The 21,178-nt window shown below is 36.0% G+C and overlaps 1 protein-coding gene across 3 annotated transcripts; it reads right to left on the reverse strand.

Annotated features, from left to right (window-relative positions):
- Positions 1-196: 196 nt before the first annotated feature.
- Positions 197-20,871, reverse strand: LOC103500679 (magnesium transporter MRS2-11, chloroplastic). Of its 3 annotated transcripts, XR_007815785.1 has the most exons (15): positions 20,365-20,870; positions 19,157-19,229; positions 18,813-18,883; positions 18,587-18,672; positions 18,403-18,493; positions 14,963-15,031; positions 14,305-14,385; positions 14,018-14,183; positions 13,863-13,908; positions 12,555-12,635; positions 12,017-12,099; positions 10,627-10,670; positions 10,399-10,510; positions 6,691-6,836; positions 197-740 (listed from the first exon to the last, which is right to left on the reverse strand). XR_007815785.1 is itself a non-coding variant. In XM_008464065.3 (14 exons), exons 1-13 carry the CDS (start codon positions 20,755-20,757, stop codon positions 10,415-10,417), a joined length of 1,380 nt encoding a protein of 459 aa, XP_008462287.2. In that variant the 5' UTR covers positions 20,758-20,869; the 3' UTR covers positions 197-740; positions 10,399-10,414. The 3 variants fall into 3 exon arrangements, 1 of the variants encoding a protein (XP_008462287.2); XR_007815786.1 differs by lacking the exon at positions 12,017-12,099 and having other exon boundaries at positions 20,365-20,871; XM_008464065.3 differs by lacking the exon at positions 6,691-6,836 and having other exon boundaries at positions 20,365-20,869.
- Positions 20,872-21,178: the final 307 nt, after the last annotated feature.

Here is a 21,178-nt window from a genome sequence, read left to right on the forward strand (position 1 = left end):
GGGACTTTCTCCTTAAAAAAGTTGTGGACATATTAGAAAAGTTGTAACAAGGTTTGATTAAGAGAAAAATAAGTAGTAGTCGATAAATTACTAGAACAAATACATATCAGAAAACTTGTCAAATGTTTGGCTTCAGACATACCAGCCTTCTTAACATAGAATTTTTTGTAACTAATCATCCCTAATTCGAACCAAGTTACCAAAACACGTATAAATCAATCAGATTTAATTAAAACGTTTCAATTAATTGTGTGGGATACAAATATGTAACATTCATCTAATTAAATTTAAAAAAAAACGAAGGGATATCACTAACCTTTAAATGTCATTTCAGTCAACTAAATAACCTTTGAAAGTCAATTTGAATATAGGTCGATGGATAAAATAATATCATTGTGAAGATGGAGGGTTAAATTTTCCACTCTCAATTGTTGAACAAAAACGAATCTTCAAATGGTTGAGATGAAATGGAACTCCCCTCTCCCCATTGAACTCATGAGCTTCAACAGAAGAATGTGGGTAGGAGGCAAAGTCACGATTTATCCTCCTTTTGTTTCATAAACCAAACTGAGGGATGGTGCAAATATTGGCTCATGGCCTAATAATAAATGCAGCTGCCACCGTAATAAATATATGAGAAAATTGATTACTCGTTGGATATATGGCTATACCGACCTTCACAATTTTCATCTCCATCACTGGGACATAGCAACCCCCTTCAATATTGAGTGTTGAATGACCTGTCCAATTCTATGAAATTAGATGAATATTCCTTTTTGCTGTTAAAAATTCACAAATATGTAATTTGCTTAAATTTATATGTCTCCAAATTTTGCCAATTTACAGTATTGAAGCTCTATAGTAATTCAAATACTAATCATAATCTATGTAGACATTTGTTGATCTGTAAATAAATGTAATTAGCAGGAAAATCAAAATATTTTTTTCAGTTAAAGTTTATATATTATTTGATTGTTGAGATAGTAAAATAATGAGAAATTTATTTTTTTTCTCCTAGGTTTTGGGTTTAACTTTTATTTGGTCCCTATGTTTAAGTTTAACTTAGTCCCCAGATCTCACAATATTACAATCTTGCCAAAGAAATTTGAGTTTTCTTTTGATTTTAAACAAGACTTTTTTTAGATTTTCATTTCACAATTATTTAAATTAATTTAATAGTCATCAAAAAAGATAGAACTCCAAATGGAGATGATTTTTATTCAATGAAATAACAGAACAAGTACAAGGAATTGAAAGAATTAAAATCCCTGAACAAGAACTAATTGCTTGAGAAGAGCAAAGACTGAAACTACTCTCCCCTCTGCCTTTTCTATCTTTCAAGGACTTAGACAAATGAATCTCACACAAATCATACCTCACTCATCGACCTCCCCTTCTATGAGACCCGCACCCTGAGAAGTGGGCATTTTGAAAAAATTTCTGTAGGAAACTTAGGTGTAAAAATTACAGCAAGCGTTTTGAGGTAGTACATGTTATGAACTAGGCGAGCTATGAGCCCTTCGAGTTCCCTCATAATGCCCTCCGACGTGACAAATGCCCATGCAACCTTTTGCGCCATGATGAACCAAGTATTCCATGAGTATCTAGATCAGTGTATAGTGGTCTATCTTGATGACATTGCGATTTTCAGTTCTAGGTTGGAAGAACATCAGGTTCATCTTAGGTTAGTTTTTGACAAGCTCCGACATAATCAATTATATGTAAGAGAGAGAAGTGTGTTTTTGCCCAACAACATATCAATTTTCTGGGTCATTATCGAATATGGAAAAATTCAAATGAATGAGAATAAGTTACGAGCTATCCCAGAGTGGAGAGCCCCCACTCTGTAACAGAATTACGCTCTTTAGGATTGGCTAATTACTACCGTCGGTTCATTGAAGGTTTTTCAAGAAGGGCTACACCGTCGACAAAGTTGTTGAAGAAAGCCACGACCTAGAAATGGCCAGTCGAATGTCGAACTACCTTTGACGAACTAAAGAAATGCTTTCAGTGGTCCATTGTCTGAAGGCCTGGAGGCAATATTTTTTAGGATCGCCCTTTGTTGTGAAAGCTGACAACAACGCTATCTATCACTTCTTCAACTGGCCAAAGTTAACCTCTAGGCAAGCGAGTGGCAGGAATTTTTGGTCGAATTCGACTTCAAGTTCAAGCACAAGAAATGAACCAACAATCAAGCTGCCAACACTCTTAGTCGTAAAGGTCAGCATGCAGCCTTGTATATACTAGCCCTCATTCATACAAGTAAAGTTGATGCATCAATGCGGGATATTACTAGGGAGTTCATTCAGTAGGGTCTATCTACCCAAGCTATTATTGCTCTAGCCAAAACCAGTAAAACAAGACAATTTTTGGTCGAAGAAGATCTGTTATTGACAAGAGGAAATCGGTTGTATGTTACTAGAGCAGATGATTTGAGGAAAAAGTTATTGCACAAGTGTTGGGGCACCTTGTGGGCCAGCCATCCTAGGTGGCAAAGGACCTATGCGCTACTGAAGAAAGGCTACTTCTGGTCTAACATGCGAGACGATGTCATGCAGTATACGAAGATGTGCCTCATCTATCAAGGTCAAGAAAACAAAAGTTGTTGGGCTTCTCAAACCCTTGCCTATCTTGACGAGACCGTGGGAGTGTTTTCATGGATTTCATTACACATCTCTCAAAAGGTGGGCGACCTTGAGCCCATCTTGGTTATCATTGATCGGTTCTCGAAGTATGCCACTTTCATCCCCACTACCAAACAATGTTCTGCCAAGTTGATAACACAGTTGTTCATTAAGCATGTCGTGAAGTTGTGGGGAGTCCCGACGAGCATCTTAAACGACAGGGATGGTAGATTCATTGGTACCTTCTGGACCGAGTTATTTACCTTCTTGAGGTTAAGCTTGGACATATCCTCAAGCTACCACCCTCAGACCGATGGCAAGACCGAACAATTCAATTGTATGCTCGAGGAGTATCTACGTCATTTCATTGATGCAAGACAAGAATTGGGTCTAGTGTTGGATGTGGCTCAATTATGTTTCAACGCTCAAACTAGTTCGTCAACAAAGAAGAGTCCCTTCGAAATTGTACGTGGAAGATAACTCTTATTGCCTCATATTGTTGATCATCCTTATATAGGAAAAAATCCACAAGCTCACAACTTCACAAAAGACTGGAAGCAGACTACATACATTACTTGAGCTTACTTAGAAAAAGCCTTGAAGGTATGAAAAAGTGGGCTAATAAGAAGCGGCGTCCTCTCGAGTTTCGAGCAGGAGATCAAGTCTTCATCAAGTTGCAGACAAAGCAAATTTAGTTTAGAGGGCGCAAAGATCAACGCCTCGTCACAAAATATGAAGGCATGTGGAAGCCCTCAAGAAGATAGGAAATGTATCGTATAGGGTGGCCTTGCCTACATGAATGAAAATCCATCCAATAATTCATGTGAGCAACTTAAAACCCTACCATCAAGATCCCGACGACAAGAAGCGCAACAATATTGCTTGACCATACATCGACCTGATGCAGAAAGAAGATAGAGAAGTTGAAGAGATCCTTGCAGATAGAGTGAGGAAGGGTAGAAGACCCACAAGGAGAATCCACGAATTCCTAGTCAGGTGGAAGAACCTTCCCATGGAAGAAACAAGGTGGGAACTCATCGAAGACCTCGAAACATGGAAGTAGAAGATCGAAGAGTTCCAACCTCGCCAATCGACAGTGACGTCAACTATTTAAGTGGGGAAGAATGTAATGAGCATGCTTGTCCAAGGCATTGTTTGTCTATGACCGCATGCCCAAACATCCTCACACCACCTTATGTTTATTCTTTTGTACTTGGTTTAGCTTGTGTCCTTTAATTTCTACGTCGCTTGCTTGTAAGTGACATTTCGCACTTCTCATATTCAAGCTTATCGTGTTTAAAATGTCTTTGTAGGGAAATCCCACTACTCAATCCTCTAACTAAGCCTTGTTGTAATCTTTGCAAACCAAGCTTTCTTGCAATTGCCAGTTTTCAATGTTTTCTTTAATGATGTTTTCAACACTTTTTTTTCTCTCAAAACGTGAAGGGAAGCTACATCATACTACGAGTTTGCCCATAACATTCGAATTTAGTACAGTTGACTTGTTCACCGAGTTAGAACAAATGTCGTACAATCATCCATCCTGTATTCGAAAGTTTGCGATTGTGACACCATGCGCGCAGACAAGGTCAGTCATGCACTCATACATGCAGCACACAGCATGCGGTCGTGAGGCACATTCGACGTGCATGGGCTTGTGAGGTTAGCATGCGGCCAGGCCCCTGGACCCTGCACGTGCGCGTGTAGCCTGTTGCCCATGCCCTACGTGCTAGCCAACCCACATGCTATTTTTAGGCATTTTTTAGTGTTTTAGCAATTTTCGCTTGAAGTTTGGATATTTTCTGAATTTTAAGGACTAAATACAGTATAAATACCCTATTTTCTAGACAAGTGAATTTGGAGAATTTTCTCAAGCCAAAGAGTAAACCTCAAGTTTGTCAGTAACACCGTATTTTAAAAGTTATTTATAAAGCATGATTTCAAGTTGCACAAGCAATAACTCTTAAGTGACTGCCATTTAAATGTTTTACTTAAATGCTTAAGGTTTCCAAGTTTGATTTGATAGAACAATTTGTTAACATGTCTTAACTAGTTTCCTTTAAACATGTTTTAGCAATTACGTGATTATTAAGCATAAGTTTGATAATGAGTTTATGCATACATGTTTTATAAGTTGTTTTTACCGACATCTCTTATAAATCATGAAATTGAAAGCTTAAATGTTTTTCATTATGCCATAACCATACAAACTACCTTTGAATGTGCACATATGATTTCCAACTACTAATGTGAAGGCTTTACAGAGGAGCCTGATGGAACACTACTTTCCTTTACTAAATTTCTCCCTTTATTGAATTATGAATCAATTACAATAAAGAATTGAGGAAATCTCAATCCTTCTATCAGCTCTCCAGTGTACTTCTCTCTCTCAAGAAGTTACAATGAGACCTAACCAATTCTAACAGATTTTTCCTCCCTTTCCCACCCAACAGAAAAGTATTTATACTAAGGCTTACCAACTTACTCTATTTCACACGTGCACAATGTGATATATTCTAATTTCTAATTCCTTCTCCTACTATACACAAACTTAATAGGGGCCTAGGACGATTACATCCATGAAGGCACAAGTGCCTATGGAAGAAGATTCAGTTTATACTGGCCTATGTTAAAAATTATGAATCTATAGTTAAGAGTTGGTATGTAGTACCTTATGTACCTCTGAATGATTAAGAATTCCTAAAATGTTTCTAAAGCTTTATTATGTTAAGTTTACAATGTTTTATACGTTCAAAGCTGAGTATTCATCATAACTGTTTGGAAAAGCATGTTTTAGAAAACTGTCACTGGTTGGCATTTTTAGCTCATTCTTTGAAAATGTTTTCTCACTTTCCAGACAATGATCATGTTTCCTCGAGCTAAGCTTATTGCTACCACGCCGACCAGTTTGATATGAGAGTTTGTAAAGTGATCGTGTTTGGGGTAGTGTATCAAAAAATAGTCAATTGTGTTTGAAAGTCTGGTCTTATTAAAGTCTTTGTACGAATCATCTAAAAGTTTGTAAATAAAATGGATTGCACTTAAATTTTCTCTCTAAAATTGAGTTATATGTTTCCGCTAAGTTTTAAGTAAAGATTTAAAGGATAAAGTCAGCACGGATTGTTGAGAGAAAGACGATATCAGTTGACTTCACATCATCTCTTGGATTGAGAGTAGGTGGTCCGAGAGGAGATGTGACAACTGATACAAGGGGATAAACTAGCATCACTAGTCTTAGGAACTTTAGTTCTTACAAAAATCTTTTAACATATCTATCGATAACTTTACATTGAGATAAAATGTAACTAAACATTTCCCTTATGTTTAATAGAATTGGTCCTTTCAATGAGCATATATGCGTTTACTTCTAGTATACTCCTTTAGCACTTGTTGGCTTGTTTACTTCTACTAATTTCTGTTAGATTAATGTGAAAAAATCAACATGATCGAAAACTTTTAGATGCCAATGGAGTTCTTTCAGAACTTGAATTAGGAAAGAATATACTATTGAAACAACCAAGTATACTTTTTTTTTTTTTTTTTGTAAATTAAGGTGAAGTTTTTTCATGTCCTCGAACCAAAGCTTGGAATCATAACTTCAACATTTTGGCTTTCTTGCATCTAACACCAACACATATAAGAAGACATATTGATCAATATTTTCCTTCTTTTTTTTTCTAGAAAGGTATTGTAATTAAATGCAAGGATGGGAAGATTTGAACCCAGGACCTCTTGTCCACAGGTATATACAAGTATTAGTTGAGCTAAGCTCATGTTGGTTATTTTCCTTCTTTATTGAGTTTGGAAATAATTTTTAATAATTCTTAATAAGCTTCTTGTACATATATTTTATATTTGAATTATTATCATAATTTGCAATTTAATCCTTGCTATATAAAAGTTAATGCTACTTTTTTTAGGGGTTTTTTTTTTCAAAAATAAAACAAAACGCGAAAATATTTATACCGTAGAAAACAATTTTGAAAAATGAAAAAGTCCACAACATAAAATAACAAAAATACTCCGCGATTAATCAGTCACACACGAGTGAAAAACGATTTTGTACCTAGTCTAAACAATCTTGTACTCTTGTATAGAGTAAATGATCTTGTATCCCTATACTTAGTCTTAACGATCTTGGTACACGATCTTGTATTGTGTCCGGTCTAAATGATCTTGTACCTGGTACCTAGTCTAAACAATCTTGGTACACTGAAAAAACGGTGTGAGATAATCAAATAAACCTTTAGTTAATTCTAAAGTAAATAACTGTTGTAATAGCTAGAGGATCAGTAGAAGAAAATAACACAAGAAACTTTGGTAACCCAGTTCGACCAATGTTGCCTACGTCTAAGGAGCTGCGCAGAGCTTTGATGAGTAATTTTATTATGATTCACTTTTAGTCAAAATACATCGATACAGCATATGAACTATGTTCTTATATGACTATTTAACATGCTTAATAACTTTAGACTTTATGCTCCCCTGAATGCATGACTAATCCTTCTCGATGATGTCTGACTTTAAGTTCCCCCTAAATACATGAGTGAATCTCCTCGACAATATCTTCATACTTCTTCTGAAGTTTATTGTGACCACTCAAATCACTGCTTCTCTTTCTCATTACTCATCACAATATTCAACTTAGATCAACATACTGATCCTATGAACATAAGATCACACTACCTTTTTTGTGCATGGAGTTTCTACAATCGATCTCTCTATTAAATTGTCGTCGTAAATCCTTTTCCCGTTTTTTTTCAATCTAACACTCCTTTTCAACAACAGATTTTTATATATATATGATCTATATATATAATCCTTATTTACACAAAGATATTTTGCAAGATTCTTAAAATGAAGGAGAATCTATTTATCTTTTAATTATCTTATCTTTGAAAAGATAATTTTATATTTTCTTTTAGACAAAATCTTCAACATACACGATCTTATACCCTTGTTCCCAGTCTAAATGATCCTGTACCTTATATCCAGCCTAAACGATCTTGTACCGATCTTGTACCCTTATATCCAGCCTAAACGATCTTGTATCCAGTCTAAACGATCTTGTATCCAGTCTAAACGATCTTGTACCCAGTCTAAACGATCTTGTACCAAATATAAACGATCTTGCTACACGATCCTGTACCTTTATACCCAGTCTAAACGATCTTCTACCTTTGTACCCAATCTAAGCAGTTTTATACCAAATTTTAACGATCTATTAGTGATAGTGGTCTATCTCAATCTATCTAGGATAAACAACCAATCGTTTAGATATTGGTACACGATTGTTTAGAACTTGTGCCAATATCATTTAGATCTTGTACAAAAAAGAAAAAAGAAAATGAGAGATGAGGAATGAAGAAATTCTTGAAGAGGAAGTGAAGAAATCGCAAACAAAAAGAAGTGGAAATATGAAAAATGAGAAGTAATAATATGAAGAAATTAATTATATGAAAAGGAGAAGAATAAATTGTAAATAAGAAGAAAAAGAAGTAAAGTGAAAAATGGTCCCACAATACAACTAATGATTCGTGGGCGTACCCCATATAACTCGGCTAATGACATTCCCCCTTCCGTAACTCTACATTCGACCAAAAACCTCTGATCTGATGATCACCACAAATTCATCAAACTCTTCAAACTTACCCTAGTTTTAGTTAAGATAGGATCACCCTTCAACACCACACTCCGACCGTCCTGATTAAATGTTACAGTCAAGCTTCGTCAATCCACCTCTATTACACCTAAAGAGTGCAACCATTGTGCTCCCAAAATTATGTCGACTCCTCCAAGCTCAAAGGCAAAAAGCCCTCTCTTATCTTCCATTCCCTAATTACAAGTTCAACGCCCTCACACTCGTTTTCCCTTCACTGCCAAACCAGAGCCCAAAATTACTCCATATTTAGATGTTTCTACCATAGGCAACTTCACAGTGCGACCAATTTTTCTGAAATAAGGTTGTGTGTTGCACCACAATCTATCAGGATAATCACCGATTCCTCCCGAATTTTTCCTTTCATTTTCGTTGTCCCCAGATTTGTCGATCCAACCACGAAATTAATTGAATGTTCGACTACTAGCTTCAATTTGCCTTCTACTTTCAATGCTTTCAGTTCATTCTCCTCTTGTTGTTCATCTTTCTCAATCAATTAAACTTCTTCCTAGTTCTCCTTAACAATCAAAACTCTAATCTCCCTCTGTTCCTTAATTTTACATTGATGTCCAGCATAATAAATCATCACCTAAAACAGAGTCCCTTATCTCTCCGAGCCTAAAATTCCGCATCTAATATTCTTCTTGCCAGACCTTCACGCCAATTTCCCACCATTGCCACTTCTCCCAATGTGCATAGGGAAGTTCTCTCCCATCTTTATCTTTTGTAGTTATTGGTATATTAGATTTAATAAAAGTCAAAGGTGGTTAGGCCTTACCTTCCACGATGATGCCCAGGCCCACTTCCTTCCTCGTTATCTCCAAGTTCTCCACGTGTTGAGCCAGTTTCATCAGATGCGCAAGCCTAACTAGCTCTCAACATCCTACCCTAGCCTACATCCATGGACTACACCCATTCATAAACATTTCTTCCAGCACCTTCTTCGGTAGTTGTGGTAATGGCACAACCAATTTATCAAATAGACTATGATATTTCTCCACGACCGTCTTCTGCATAATCGCTAAGAATCGTCCATAGATTGATCCCTCTCTAACCGATATGAAACGAATCATCATCCTCTGTTACAAGTCCAGCCAAACTTTGAAAGATTCTTGTTCCTCCTGCAATCGATAATAACCTAGCATTGCTCCATCAAAACTAGTAACAACTACAATCATCTTCTCCGAATCCGTTAACTAATGTATCTAGAAATAGCAATCCGCTCTAAGTAGCCAAGAGTCCCAATCGATGCCGCTAAAAACTGACATCTCAACCTTCTTAAACCTACTCTGATTAGAATAGTTGCTTCCTCCTGATTTAATTTCATTCATCGACGTTTCTCCTCCTTCAACATTGCTCTTGATTGATTTTCCTTTGTTCGATGATCCTCCAAGCGTGATCGGCCGTCCTTTCATCACTCCTTCTACATTCATCATCAGCAATTGTTGTTGCATCTCCACTTGTACTTCCAACCGCTCGATACTCTTGGCTAACAGTGCAAGATTTTCCTCAGTTGCTGGCAATTTATGCAATTCTACTCTCGTACCAACAATTTCCTGATCGAACGTTTCCATGATTCTTATTCAATGAAATAACAAAACAAGTACAAGGAATTTACACAATTACGATCCCTGAACAAGAACTAATTGCCTAAGAAAAACAAAGATTGAAACACCCTCCTCTCTGCCTTTCCTATCTTTCAAAGAATTAGATAAATGAATCTCACACAAATCTTACATCACTCACCGACCACCCCTTCCACTTAAACCTCTTTGCCTCCAACCAACTGTGGGTCCCAGCCTTAGCAGCCACACTACCTATTACACTCACCCCTTATTCCCTCTTCTTCTACTATACTTCCAAATAATAGGGAGTCTAACATAACACCAAAGACTAAAAATGAGTATTGAGCAAAAAATCAAAATTAAAAGTGTAAATTTAAATTTTAGGAGCCAAGTTGAAACCAAACTCAAATATAAGGAATAAAAGTGTAATGCCTTATCTTTTAAAATCCAAGAATCAAAATGATAAGTATAAGTCAAGATGTTGGAAATGTATAACACAATGTTATTGAAATTCATTGGCTACAGTTATAAATGAAGTGATTGATTGTACCTGAACAAGTAGTTAGCTATAGGATTCTCCTATCTCTGAGATATGAATACATGAGAAAGAATGCCACAACAGCACCAACGATTATCCCAGCTGTTGTTAACCAAAAGGCAAACTGCATGCATCATCACAAGTGCATCAACGTTAAAAACTCACACAAAATCAAGACAATTGGCCATGTTGCACCAAATTGAACAAATTGTTTTTAAATTTGGCTTTTAGAGAATGTACCACGTGTTCTTCAAGATATGATCGTAAGTTCATGCCGAATATTCCTGCAAAATGGATGTGAAAAACGAAGGCTAAAGGACAAGTGGAAAGAAATTCTTTCGTTTCAAGTTATCCATGCAACATGTATATGATCAAGCAAATCCACTGCATTTTCTTACCCAAATTTTTTATTGTTACTCACCCTAACCTCTATTAGAACAAGAAACTCTTGCTTGAGTTAGCTTCGTATTTGTGTTATATTACTGGAATAAACTGCAGCTAGCAATATTTGATTCTCTTGCTATATTCCTCTTACCCTGGTTGGTTAGGCTTTCCATTGCGAAGCAATCCTAGAAATATCAACGTTTGTATATTTACTGTTGTGCAAAAGGTCATCTCTATAATACAGGATTTCATTTCATAATCGATCGGCAATAAGAAAAAGTAGCTCAGTAGCTCAGTAGCTCAGTAGCTCAAGTACCGTTTAAAGATTATGGGGTCTTTTTTTATATGACATCTTCAACATAAACCATCTTTTTTTACGTAAGATGTTCAACAGGTCCCTCAAGATAGTATTTTTGAATTGAGTTTGTCCTTGTAGGGTCGAATCCATTGTTACTTTTGTCAGATTGAATGCCCTATTTCAATTTATTATGTTTATTTGGCTAGCAAATTTCATTTTATTTTTGTCTTTTATATCCTTGAGGATATTTTCCTTTTTGGTCTTCAGCTGTTTATGGAATTTTTTTATTTGGTTTGTTTTATTATGGCAGTTGATAAAAAAATCTTTCGTACTCTGTTTTATTGGAAGGTTTTTTATTCTCTTTTGCCTTCGGTCTTGCCCAAGCTTTTGATCATTCGTCGCAGAAATATAGTGATTGTATCAAGCTCTTAAGTGATAAAGCTCTCTTGCGCGAAAAGACTTTCTTATTTTGTGTGGGGATGAACACCTTGTCACTAACATTGTGATTCACTTAGTTGAGAAGATTTGTGCAAGTTAGCTGGAGCCTATTGTTGAAGGTTACTTTGACGAGTCTCTCTCAAGATAAAGCATGAAGCATATGATATAGGGGAGCTTAAATCGAACTCCTTGTTCAAATGTCAAGTGGTTTAGGGGAACCTAAACATTTAGTTTCCAAAATTATGGTAATTGACTTGAATATTTTGTAGGTATTGCTACCTTTTACGCTATTTTCTTCCGGCTCCTATCAGCTAAGTTACCTAGGTTAGGTTGATTTTGTTTTCAGACACTCCTGAGAAGATAAAGTAGTTCCCTTGATGGTAAATGAGAACTATTTAGATCTCTTCACCTCAATATTTTATTCCTCCCATTTTTTCTCTTGAAGGTGATACCTTCCGTTCAAGGAAGATTTCCCAATTGGATATTCATGATATCTCTTAAAGGGCATACCTGCAACTAAAGCACCAACTGCCACACAAAATGTGCCAACTTGGAGAAGCAATTCCACTCTGCTAACCTCTAATCGCCGGGAGCTAGTTAGAAAAAGAAATAAAGCGATTACATGGCTGAAACATACTAAACAAACTGAGTGGAAAAATCAAAGACAGAAAAAAATAGAAAGAAGAATTGTTCTTTGAACTTTTCTTCTCCTGATTAACCTTAAAAACGATGAAATCTGTTCTTTTTTTATATATATATATAAAACATATGGCAGTTATGATAATTAAGTTAAGTGATCTATACATTACTGTCAGGCTTTTGAGATGGATACTCTGTCAAACCTATGACTCCCATTCTTTTAACCTTGGTTTCTTTCCCATATTATTATTCTCGACTGGGACAAGAAACACAACCTTGAAAAGTGAAAACTTAGCAGAAACAGCGACAAAAGGAAAATATTATAAAAACCTCATAAGGAAATTTAACAATATAAACGTACAAGCGGAACAAACCATTTAACAGGTAAATGTAAGAAGGCTGTTTAGACCTTAAATTTACGGCAATTGAATCTTCCATTTCTTTTGCAGAATCCAGAAGCCTTTCAGCCTGACCATGACAAGATTCGCATCTGCAGATGCAAACAGATAAAATTCCATCAACTTGCATGGTTCATTTCACAAAACTCGCGAGTAAAATAACAATTTGTTTGGGCTGGTCATAATGGCGCGATCGAATACAACAATTAGTTTGAAGGTGTTTCAAACTTTCAAGTATCAGTAAATAAAATCCCTCAAATTTGATGATGACCCCACAAGAAATAACATGGAAATAAACAAGTTTATAAACAACTTTAGTAACGATTTGGTCGTTTCCAGAAAAAAAAAGATAAAAAAGAGTATCGATTTGGTCTTTATCACTGTATAAAAGCTAAATTATTAAATTTGAGAGGATAGATACTGATTTCTAGCAAAATAATAGGACATTTTTTTATATCCTTGAGTGTTCAAGTCAGCTTAAAGCATAACTGCACTTCAACTAATTTTATAGAATAACTCACACAAGAACAAATCGCATGAAATAGGCAGGCATTTATCTTTTATTGTTTACCTCTACACTTCGGGTATAAGTACTTTTAGTTTTGGAACCACTCCAAAATGTCTCATACTAACAGAGATAATTATCATTACTCATGTTTCGAAGATCGCTTACTTCCCTAACTGAAGGGACACTTTGTTTGCCTTCTAACAATAATCCTCTTAATTAAAGTTCCACCGTCCTCATACCAACGGAGATAATTATCGTTACAAATATATCAAAGATCACTTACTTCCCTAACTAGTGAGGCACTTTGTTTGCACACCCAACAATCCTTTCCTATCCACTCCCACCTATTCCAAACCAAAGTCAAATCAAGCGCAATCACAGATTATTTTTGTGGAATACACTTGGTATAGACAGCCTGTCGCATTCTTGATTTTCCCCTGAGATATACTACTCCTAATCAGTCTACCTAACCTCATCTCCATCCTATCTGTCTGGGTTTAGATTATTCCCCTCGTGATTCTATGCATCACAAGAAAGGACGCAATATAAATTTTTTCTTGTGGATCACGGAAGACAGCTGCCAAAGAATACTGCTGACAGTAGTAAACATTCACGATACCACTTTCAAAGATTCCTAACATACTTTTGCAATTTCTCTATTCCTCCACTTATTGCTTTGATTTCTATGACAGAGAACATACATTCTATTTATTATATTAAAGACTAAAATGAAAATGCTAGATCTTATACGGAAACAATTTTAGTTTGTTCTTCAGAAGTGTGTAGGTGGCTTATCTGATATTAAACATACCTCTGGAGATAATTTTCCAACAGCATTTCTATTTCTTCTTCCTCGTCTGCAGATAAAAGAGTTCAATAAAATATCACAAGAAGAGTTGAACACTGAAATCAAGGCTGATGAAAATTGTGAATGTAATCATTTAAATTTTTAAGTGTATATCTTACCATCAGCAATCTGCTTATCCAAAGGAAGAGTGCACTCCACATCATCATTTCTTTTATTCAGCGTGCAATTCCTACCCATAATACAGATGCGCCGAATTTCTTGTGGATCCTCCAGAAGATCAAGAAGCATTTGTCTGAGAGCCCCTGCTCTAGAACCTAATTCAACCTTGCGTCCAAATTGGTAGTAGAGAAGAAGAAACAGATCAAAACTACTCATTTCCGCATATCATAGCAAGTTATATTTTGAACTAAACAACTCTATCCAAAACAAATTCCATAAACTATACCAGTGTCTGCTTGCTAATACGAAGTTGTTCCAACACATCTGCAGTTAATTTGTTGGGCAATACCTCAAGCAGAGCTTGAACCTGAAACCAGACGAACTTTTTGCATAAGTTTTCATGTTTCTTTCTTTCTTCTTTGTATAAATAAGATTACCTCTATACTAAATCGGGGGAAAAGTCAGCGATAATAAATTGAACACTATCTTTTATGTTTTTTATTCCATGCATACATTATTGATTTAAGTATTTCTCAACACTCTAATTTAGAAAGAAGAAAGAAACTAAAAATCTAATGTTTGAGGTGTTCTAAACATTATCCTATCCAATTGATGACTTTCTCTTCAACTGGACAGACATTTTCTGATTAGGTTTCTCTTCAAGTCTGTCGCCTAGTCTAAAAGAATTTTCCATTCGTTTTCATGTACCAACAGCTCCATATAAGCAGTATAATTCTTTGATCGAAAAGAGTAAAGTTTTCACAAAACCACATGTAAAATTATATACGTAGAAACAGATACGAAATTAAGAGTTTGCCATTGATTTTCACTCACACACACAAAAAAAGGAAAATCAACTCAATATTTTCCAAGGAAAAAATAATTTAATGGAAGAAACAGAAAACTAATATACATATACATACTCACTATGTCTCCATACTCACACGAGGTTCTACTTTCATTAGTCGCTGCTCCAAACGCTGAGTTCGTGAAAGCAATGCAGCTTCAACAACCTAAAAGATTAAGTAAAATATTTTCTATCACAAACAATGGTGATAGAATCTAAAAGAAACAATAACAAAGAAGAGACTGCTTAAGATGAATGTCAAGCAAGTTCATGCAAATTATGGAAACACATAATTATAAGCTCACATGATGACCATGAATTATTGAAATACATCACAGATTGACCACACGCTCAATGAAGAAGCCTCCATTTCAACATGTGGCCTAAGGACAGAATTAGCACTGAAAACAAATGGTTATCTATTAATAGCTAGCATACTCGGGGAGAACTCCAATGGCCCACGAATAGTGGACAGTAGATGAAGGGAGACTTGTAATTAAGATAACTCCAACTTGTGGAAGCATCCCATGCACACACAATACACAAAATTCTAGTGTACACTTAAGAGAGAAATGGAAAAGCTCGAGGATTGTTCCCCTTAGCCAATTGGTGTCTTGTGTGTAGTGCGTTTTTGTTCTATCAAGGGAGTCCCAAGATTCATTGGACCAATAAGTAGGATGACTAAGAGTAGAACCTCTTAGGTCGATGGACAAGGTAAAATTTTTATTAGAGTTTTTGCCAACTGTCATGGGCCTCACCTCGAACTAAAATTTTTGCCTTTCTCATGCGGCACTAAGAGGTTATCTAGGCCACCATGTGCATGGGTTGCAGGACTAGTTTGTAGAAAAACTCTTAGCCACCATGTGCATGGGTTGCAGGACTAGTTTGTAGAAAAACTCTTAGCCACCTTCCTCACCGACACCATAGCTCACAAGCCATGTTGTCAGTTGTGCCATTCACTTGGCCATGGGATGCCGACCACCCCCATGATCCCAACCAAAGTATGCCCTCCTCGTACCTTCTCTGTTGTATGTTGGTCTCATGCTCACTTGAACCTCTTGGTCTCCCACATGTCACCAAAATCTTATGACATGTAGCCACTGTTTTTTCTTCCGAGAAATATTCAATAACAATTTCGTAGATAGAATGAAATTACGAAAGAAAAAATGCGCAGTGAGAGTTACATATTACTTTTCCAATGTGCAATAAGGTATGTTAGACAGTAATCACAGAAAGTAGGATTAAATTTACACCAAGACAGAGAAGTATACAACAAGAGATCTAAAATGATTGTGTATTCCAACTCTCTTATCTTCAAAAATGCAATGATTAAGGAGTCCGAAGAAGCCTTTTATAATGAAAGTCCAAGTGATCTGATCTTCTTCTCATTTTTGAAAGGGTGTCCAATCCAATGAAGAGCATATTTAAGAAAATGAGAGGGTCATTTAGGAAAACCAAGATATAGTTGTAGAGAGATAAAATCATCCTCCAAAATGATTGTGCAAAGTCTCAGAAAACCAAGATGTGCATAATAGTCCCGTTGCTTTGACAACATCGGACACACCAATTAGGGCAGATGTAATCCAAGGACACTTTTTGAAGAAGACATCAGCAATGTTTACGCTACCATGACTCACCTCCCAAAGGAAGAAACAAATCTTCTTAGGGATTGGACCCTTCCTATAGACAGGTAATCACTGTGGATTGAAAATTAAGAGAAACTTTCATTTGCAGCCTCGTTCCTTTTTAATATTTTTTCTTGGTTTTGTTAATTACTTTTTGTCAAGTTTCCAGCAATAGCTTCCTACTTTAGTTGCATTTCCAAATCTCAGTAAACGAGTGGCATGTTAAGGAAGTTCTTTAACTTCTTACATTCCCCCAGTACAACGGCGAGGTTTTCCAATCTAATCTTGTTTTGAACTCTCTCTCAGATCAGTGATTACTGAAGGAAGTTGCAGAAAGCAGTTTTACTAAGACGAGATCTTGAAAGATTTACGAAGTTTTTATGTGAAGACCCCTAGGCTAGACTGTTTAACAGCAGCATTCTTCAGAAAAAGGCGAACATTCTTCTGCAAAGTTACTGAAATTGTTCCATGGACTTCTCTAAAATGACATTAATGACATGAGCAATTATGCAGTTTCCTTATTCTAATGAAGGGTAATCAAAAAAGGCAATTAGTTCAGACTGAGTGACCTTACCCACTAAGTTTTTATTAAAATATCTAAAAGATTATATGATACACAAGTAAAGAACACCAATAAGCTTTTTCCCAGTGGAAACAAATTATTGATTCTTGTCCAGAACTCATTGATGTTTGAATAAGGAAGAAGGGTGCAGACGTTAAACTGGACCTGGAAAAGGCCTTTGTTATAGTTTATTTAGATTTTGTAAACGCTATCGTGGAAGTGGAGAAGCCATTGAGGAGCTAAGACCAGAAGATTAAAAGACCATTAGTACTTATGTAAAACCAAGGTTGGATCAACGGTTATATGAAGTTTTGTACCATTCTCTTCTCATTTGTTCTTAAAGATGAGTTTGTTAATCCATTCAATATCATAAAGCTTTTTAGCCTTTCTCAGGTCTGAACAATAACCTGAGACTGATATTAGGAGCCGAGAGATGATCTGGAAGTGCAAAAGTTCGGCCTTCATAGCAGGTTGTGACATTGAAAAATGACCCACTTTTTTAGGTCTTCCCCTCAATGGTTATCTAATAGAATTTTATTGTCTGGCCTCCATCATAGAAATTATTCAACGTAAGTTTCAGAATGGGTTGGAACCTTCACTAACTTCTCAAGGCCAGATTTTAATTTGAAAACCTTCGAGGTCAGAATATATAAAGAAAACCCAATCCAGAAGCTGATCTCCACTTATCTGCTAACAATAATCACTAAGAAGCATGGACACTTTAGTTTGGCTAGCATGTCCATACAAGTCGGACCCTTGGACACTCTGACACTTGGTAAACACCTATCATACTTTTGTTAGTGCAACAAATGCATTAGACATGCATAGAACACTCATAGAGTATACTAAGAAGACACATACATGACAACAATAACAACTTTTAAGTGTGGAATACATTAAGGTAAGTCTTTTAAGCATATAAACGCATCAATTCATTTACTATGATTTTTTTTTACTATAAAAATGATAAATATTAAAATGAATATTTTAGTAAACATGCCCTTGAAGTGTCATGTCCTAAATTTTTAAAATATGGCGTCGCAGTATCCGTGTCGTGTCATATTCGTGTCTTGTATCCGTGTCCATGCTTATTAGAATAATCATCTGATCTTCTCAGCAGTTTCCATTGGGATTCACAGAATGACATAAGAATGCTGAAAGGCAGTTAGAGGTAATTTTTCTTTGCTTCGAGCGGTAAGCTTCTTGGGGACCAAATTCCAGTTAGGAAACATCTTATTGTTAGATGTAGAGAACTACAGAAGTACCACAGTTCGTAAGGTAATTTTGCTTTCATCTGCCAACTCTATTTATATGATGTAAAAACACATTATATTAACAAGAATCACTAACCTCGAGTTCAAATGGCATTGCCGGCACTCCATTCATGTTTTTTGGGTTCAATCGAGGCAACAATGATTCAATAAAAGCTTGTCCTCCTGGACTGAAGATGATCACCATCATGCAAAAAGAATTGCAATATGGAAATTTTGTATGAGAAATAAACATGGCATCATTTTTCAAGTCAAATGGATACCGGTTATAATCGAATATGAGGACACAATCCTGCATGGCTATTGCTCGCAACGATCCCAGATTAAGCAAAATAGCATGCTCACGTACCTGGGATGTGAACCACAAAGAGAAGTATTGCTGAGTATTATTTATAACTTCAATTCCTTAATTTTATATGTTTATCCCAAATGCTAATTCTTCAACCTAAAAAGATGACCACAAATTAGAAAAGATGAAAATTAATGTACCAGTAATGTAGGCATTGAGTTTGTCAAAAATAAAGATGGATCAACACTTCGGACATCACGAGGACGAAGCCCTGATAATTAGAAAATACATATATCAGCAAGAGGAAAATAATGAAACGACAAGATATATTTTCTTAACAAAAAGTAGATCGTAATATTATTTGTCATCCCACGGTTATCTATCAGTGTAAATCCAGAAAAACCAACAGTGATCATCCAGTAGTAATTGATATTCCAGAAAGAAAGTACTTGTTAGTCAATGCAGGCTAAAAGTTTTCAACAGCATAAATCCAGAAACTAGGCAATGAAATCAGAAGCTGAACTTTCTGGAAATATTTACTCACCACTTGACTTCAACAGCTGCCGTCTATTAACCTTCCTGGTGGATACGGTTCCATCAGCTTTAACCTCTAACACCTAGGTGGTCAATAAAGATGAACTTGAGAATAAGAACTTCCTTTTATCAAAGAAAGAAACCCACAGATATATCTCTGATCTTGGAATCAAAACTATAACTAGCCTACCCCCCAACTATTAACTCCAATCAGTGGAAGGATTACAGCATGAGGTCTTAACTTAAGCTAAAAAATTTTAAATGTTCTGCCCTTCAATCGGAACATTTTTTCATATCCAAAAAAATTGTGACCTCAAAGAAGACTGCAAAAGTTGAACCCCTCAAAAGTAATTACTTTGAATTATTTCTTTGATAGGTGTAGGCAATATTTTATATGATTTATCCTCAAACTAAATGTTGGTATGTGATCACCAAAGAGACAACGGGGTCTTTTATGGCTTGCCATGGTGTGCGTTGTTATTTGAGACACTTGGGGGAGAGAAGCGATCGGGTTTTTCAGGGTAGGGAGAGGGAACATAGTGAGATTTGTTTGTTTAGATTTTACGTGTTCATTTGGGCTTCGATTTCAAAAAGTTAATTACTCCGTAACATTTTAATTAGTTGGTTCTTTTCTTAATGGGTGTTTTGTTGGGCTGGTTTTTTTTCTTATGACCTTGTATTCTTTTATTCTTTCTTAATGAAAGGTGTTTTCATAATAATTTTAAAAAAGATAACATTGTTCATTCCTTTGACGGAAAGATAAAGAGGTTTGAATCTCCCATCCTTTGAACTAAAAAAAAAAAGTTGTCTGCTAATGTCTTTTATGTTCAAAAATCAATTAAGGAAACATTAAATTACTACAAGATTAGAAGCACTTACAACCGTTTAAAATTTTTACAACATAGCAACATATGCGAGGAAGCCTTACTGTTAGTTACTATTAAACCGTTTAGACGTTCTTCAACATCAATATAAAGAAAAAGGCTCCAGTTTGCAACTAACGACGATTAGGCATTGGTAGACTCAACACTCCCCACCTAATCTCCCTCAAGAATCAAATAATTAGTTAGGTATTTGAACAGGCTATCTCAACTTGATTGAAATTTTTGTTGGATATTCAAATTCCCCACTTCAATCCAACATAAAAACCCAACGCAATTCAAACTAGCAGGAAACACATCCAAATTCAACTAAAAAAAATGCATCAAAGAAACAGACCTCATAAACCTGCTCTCGAATCGCAAGCGAGAGATAATCACTCGGTGAAGAAGAAGAAGAAGAAGAAATCCTCTGCGCAGAAGCAGCAGTGGCAACAGAGCTGTCTTCCCGAACACTAATATCAATATCATCCTCAAGATCTCCCCCTTCGTCCACATCGGAGACAAACGCTTCCGATTCACTCCACTGCTCCTCCTCGGTGGACATGGAGAAACACTTGGTTCTGGAAGATAACTTCAGGGCGCAGTCTCGGGACGGAGCCAAAGAGGAAAGACATGGAGATCGGAAGAAGCGGGAGACAGAGGTGAGGTCAGAGATGAGAAGGTGGTGAGAGGATGAGGATAGGGGTCGAGGAGGGAAGTGAATGAGTTGTAGGGATAAAGAGAGCGCCATCGGAGAGCGGTTTGAGCTCTTTGGTTATGAACATTAAAGAAGGATTAGTTGGAAGAACCGGGAGCTTCGAAGGAGGAAGAAGAAGTAAAAAAAAAAAAAAAAAGAACAAAAGGTGTCTTTTTTATTGTTATTAAATAAAGTTGTATGGATAATGTGGATATTTTAATGAATAAAATATTTTTTAAAGAAAAAATCTTTTTGAAAAAAGAAAAAGAAAAATGATGTTGAGCTTTGTCGTTGGTTAACGAGTGGTAGTTCATGGAATTCCTGTGGTCCACTCTTGGGATCTTCAATTTTCTATTTCTTCCTTTTTTTTTAATAAAAAAACCTTAGTTTCCTATTTCTTAATACTTAATAGATTTGGATCGTCTTTTTTTTTATTTTTTTATTTTTTTGTATTTTACTGTACTTTAATTTAATT

This window comes from Cucumis melo, chromosome 12 (assembly GCF_025177605.1).
Source record: "Cucumis melo cultivar AY chromosome 12, USDA_Cmelo_AY_1.0, whole genome shotgun sequence".
NCBI lineage: Eukaryota > Viridiplantae > Streptophyta > Magnoliopsida > Cucurbitales > Cucurbitaceae > Cucumis > Cucumis melo.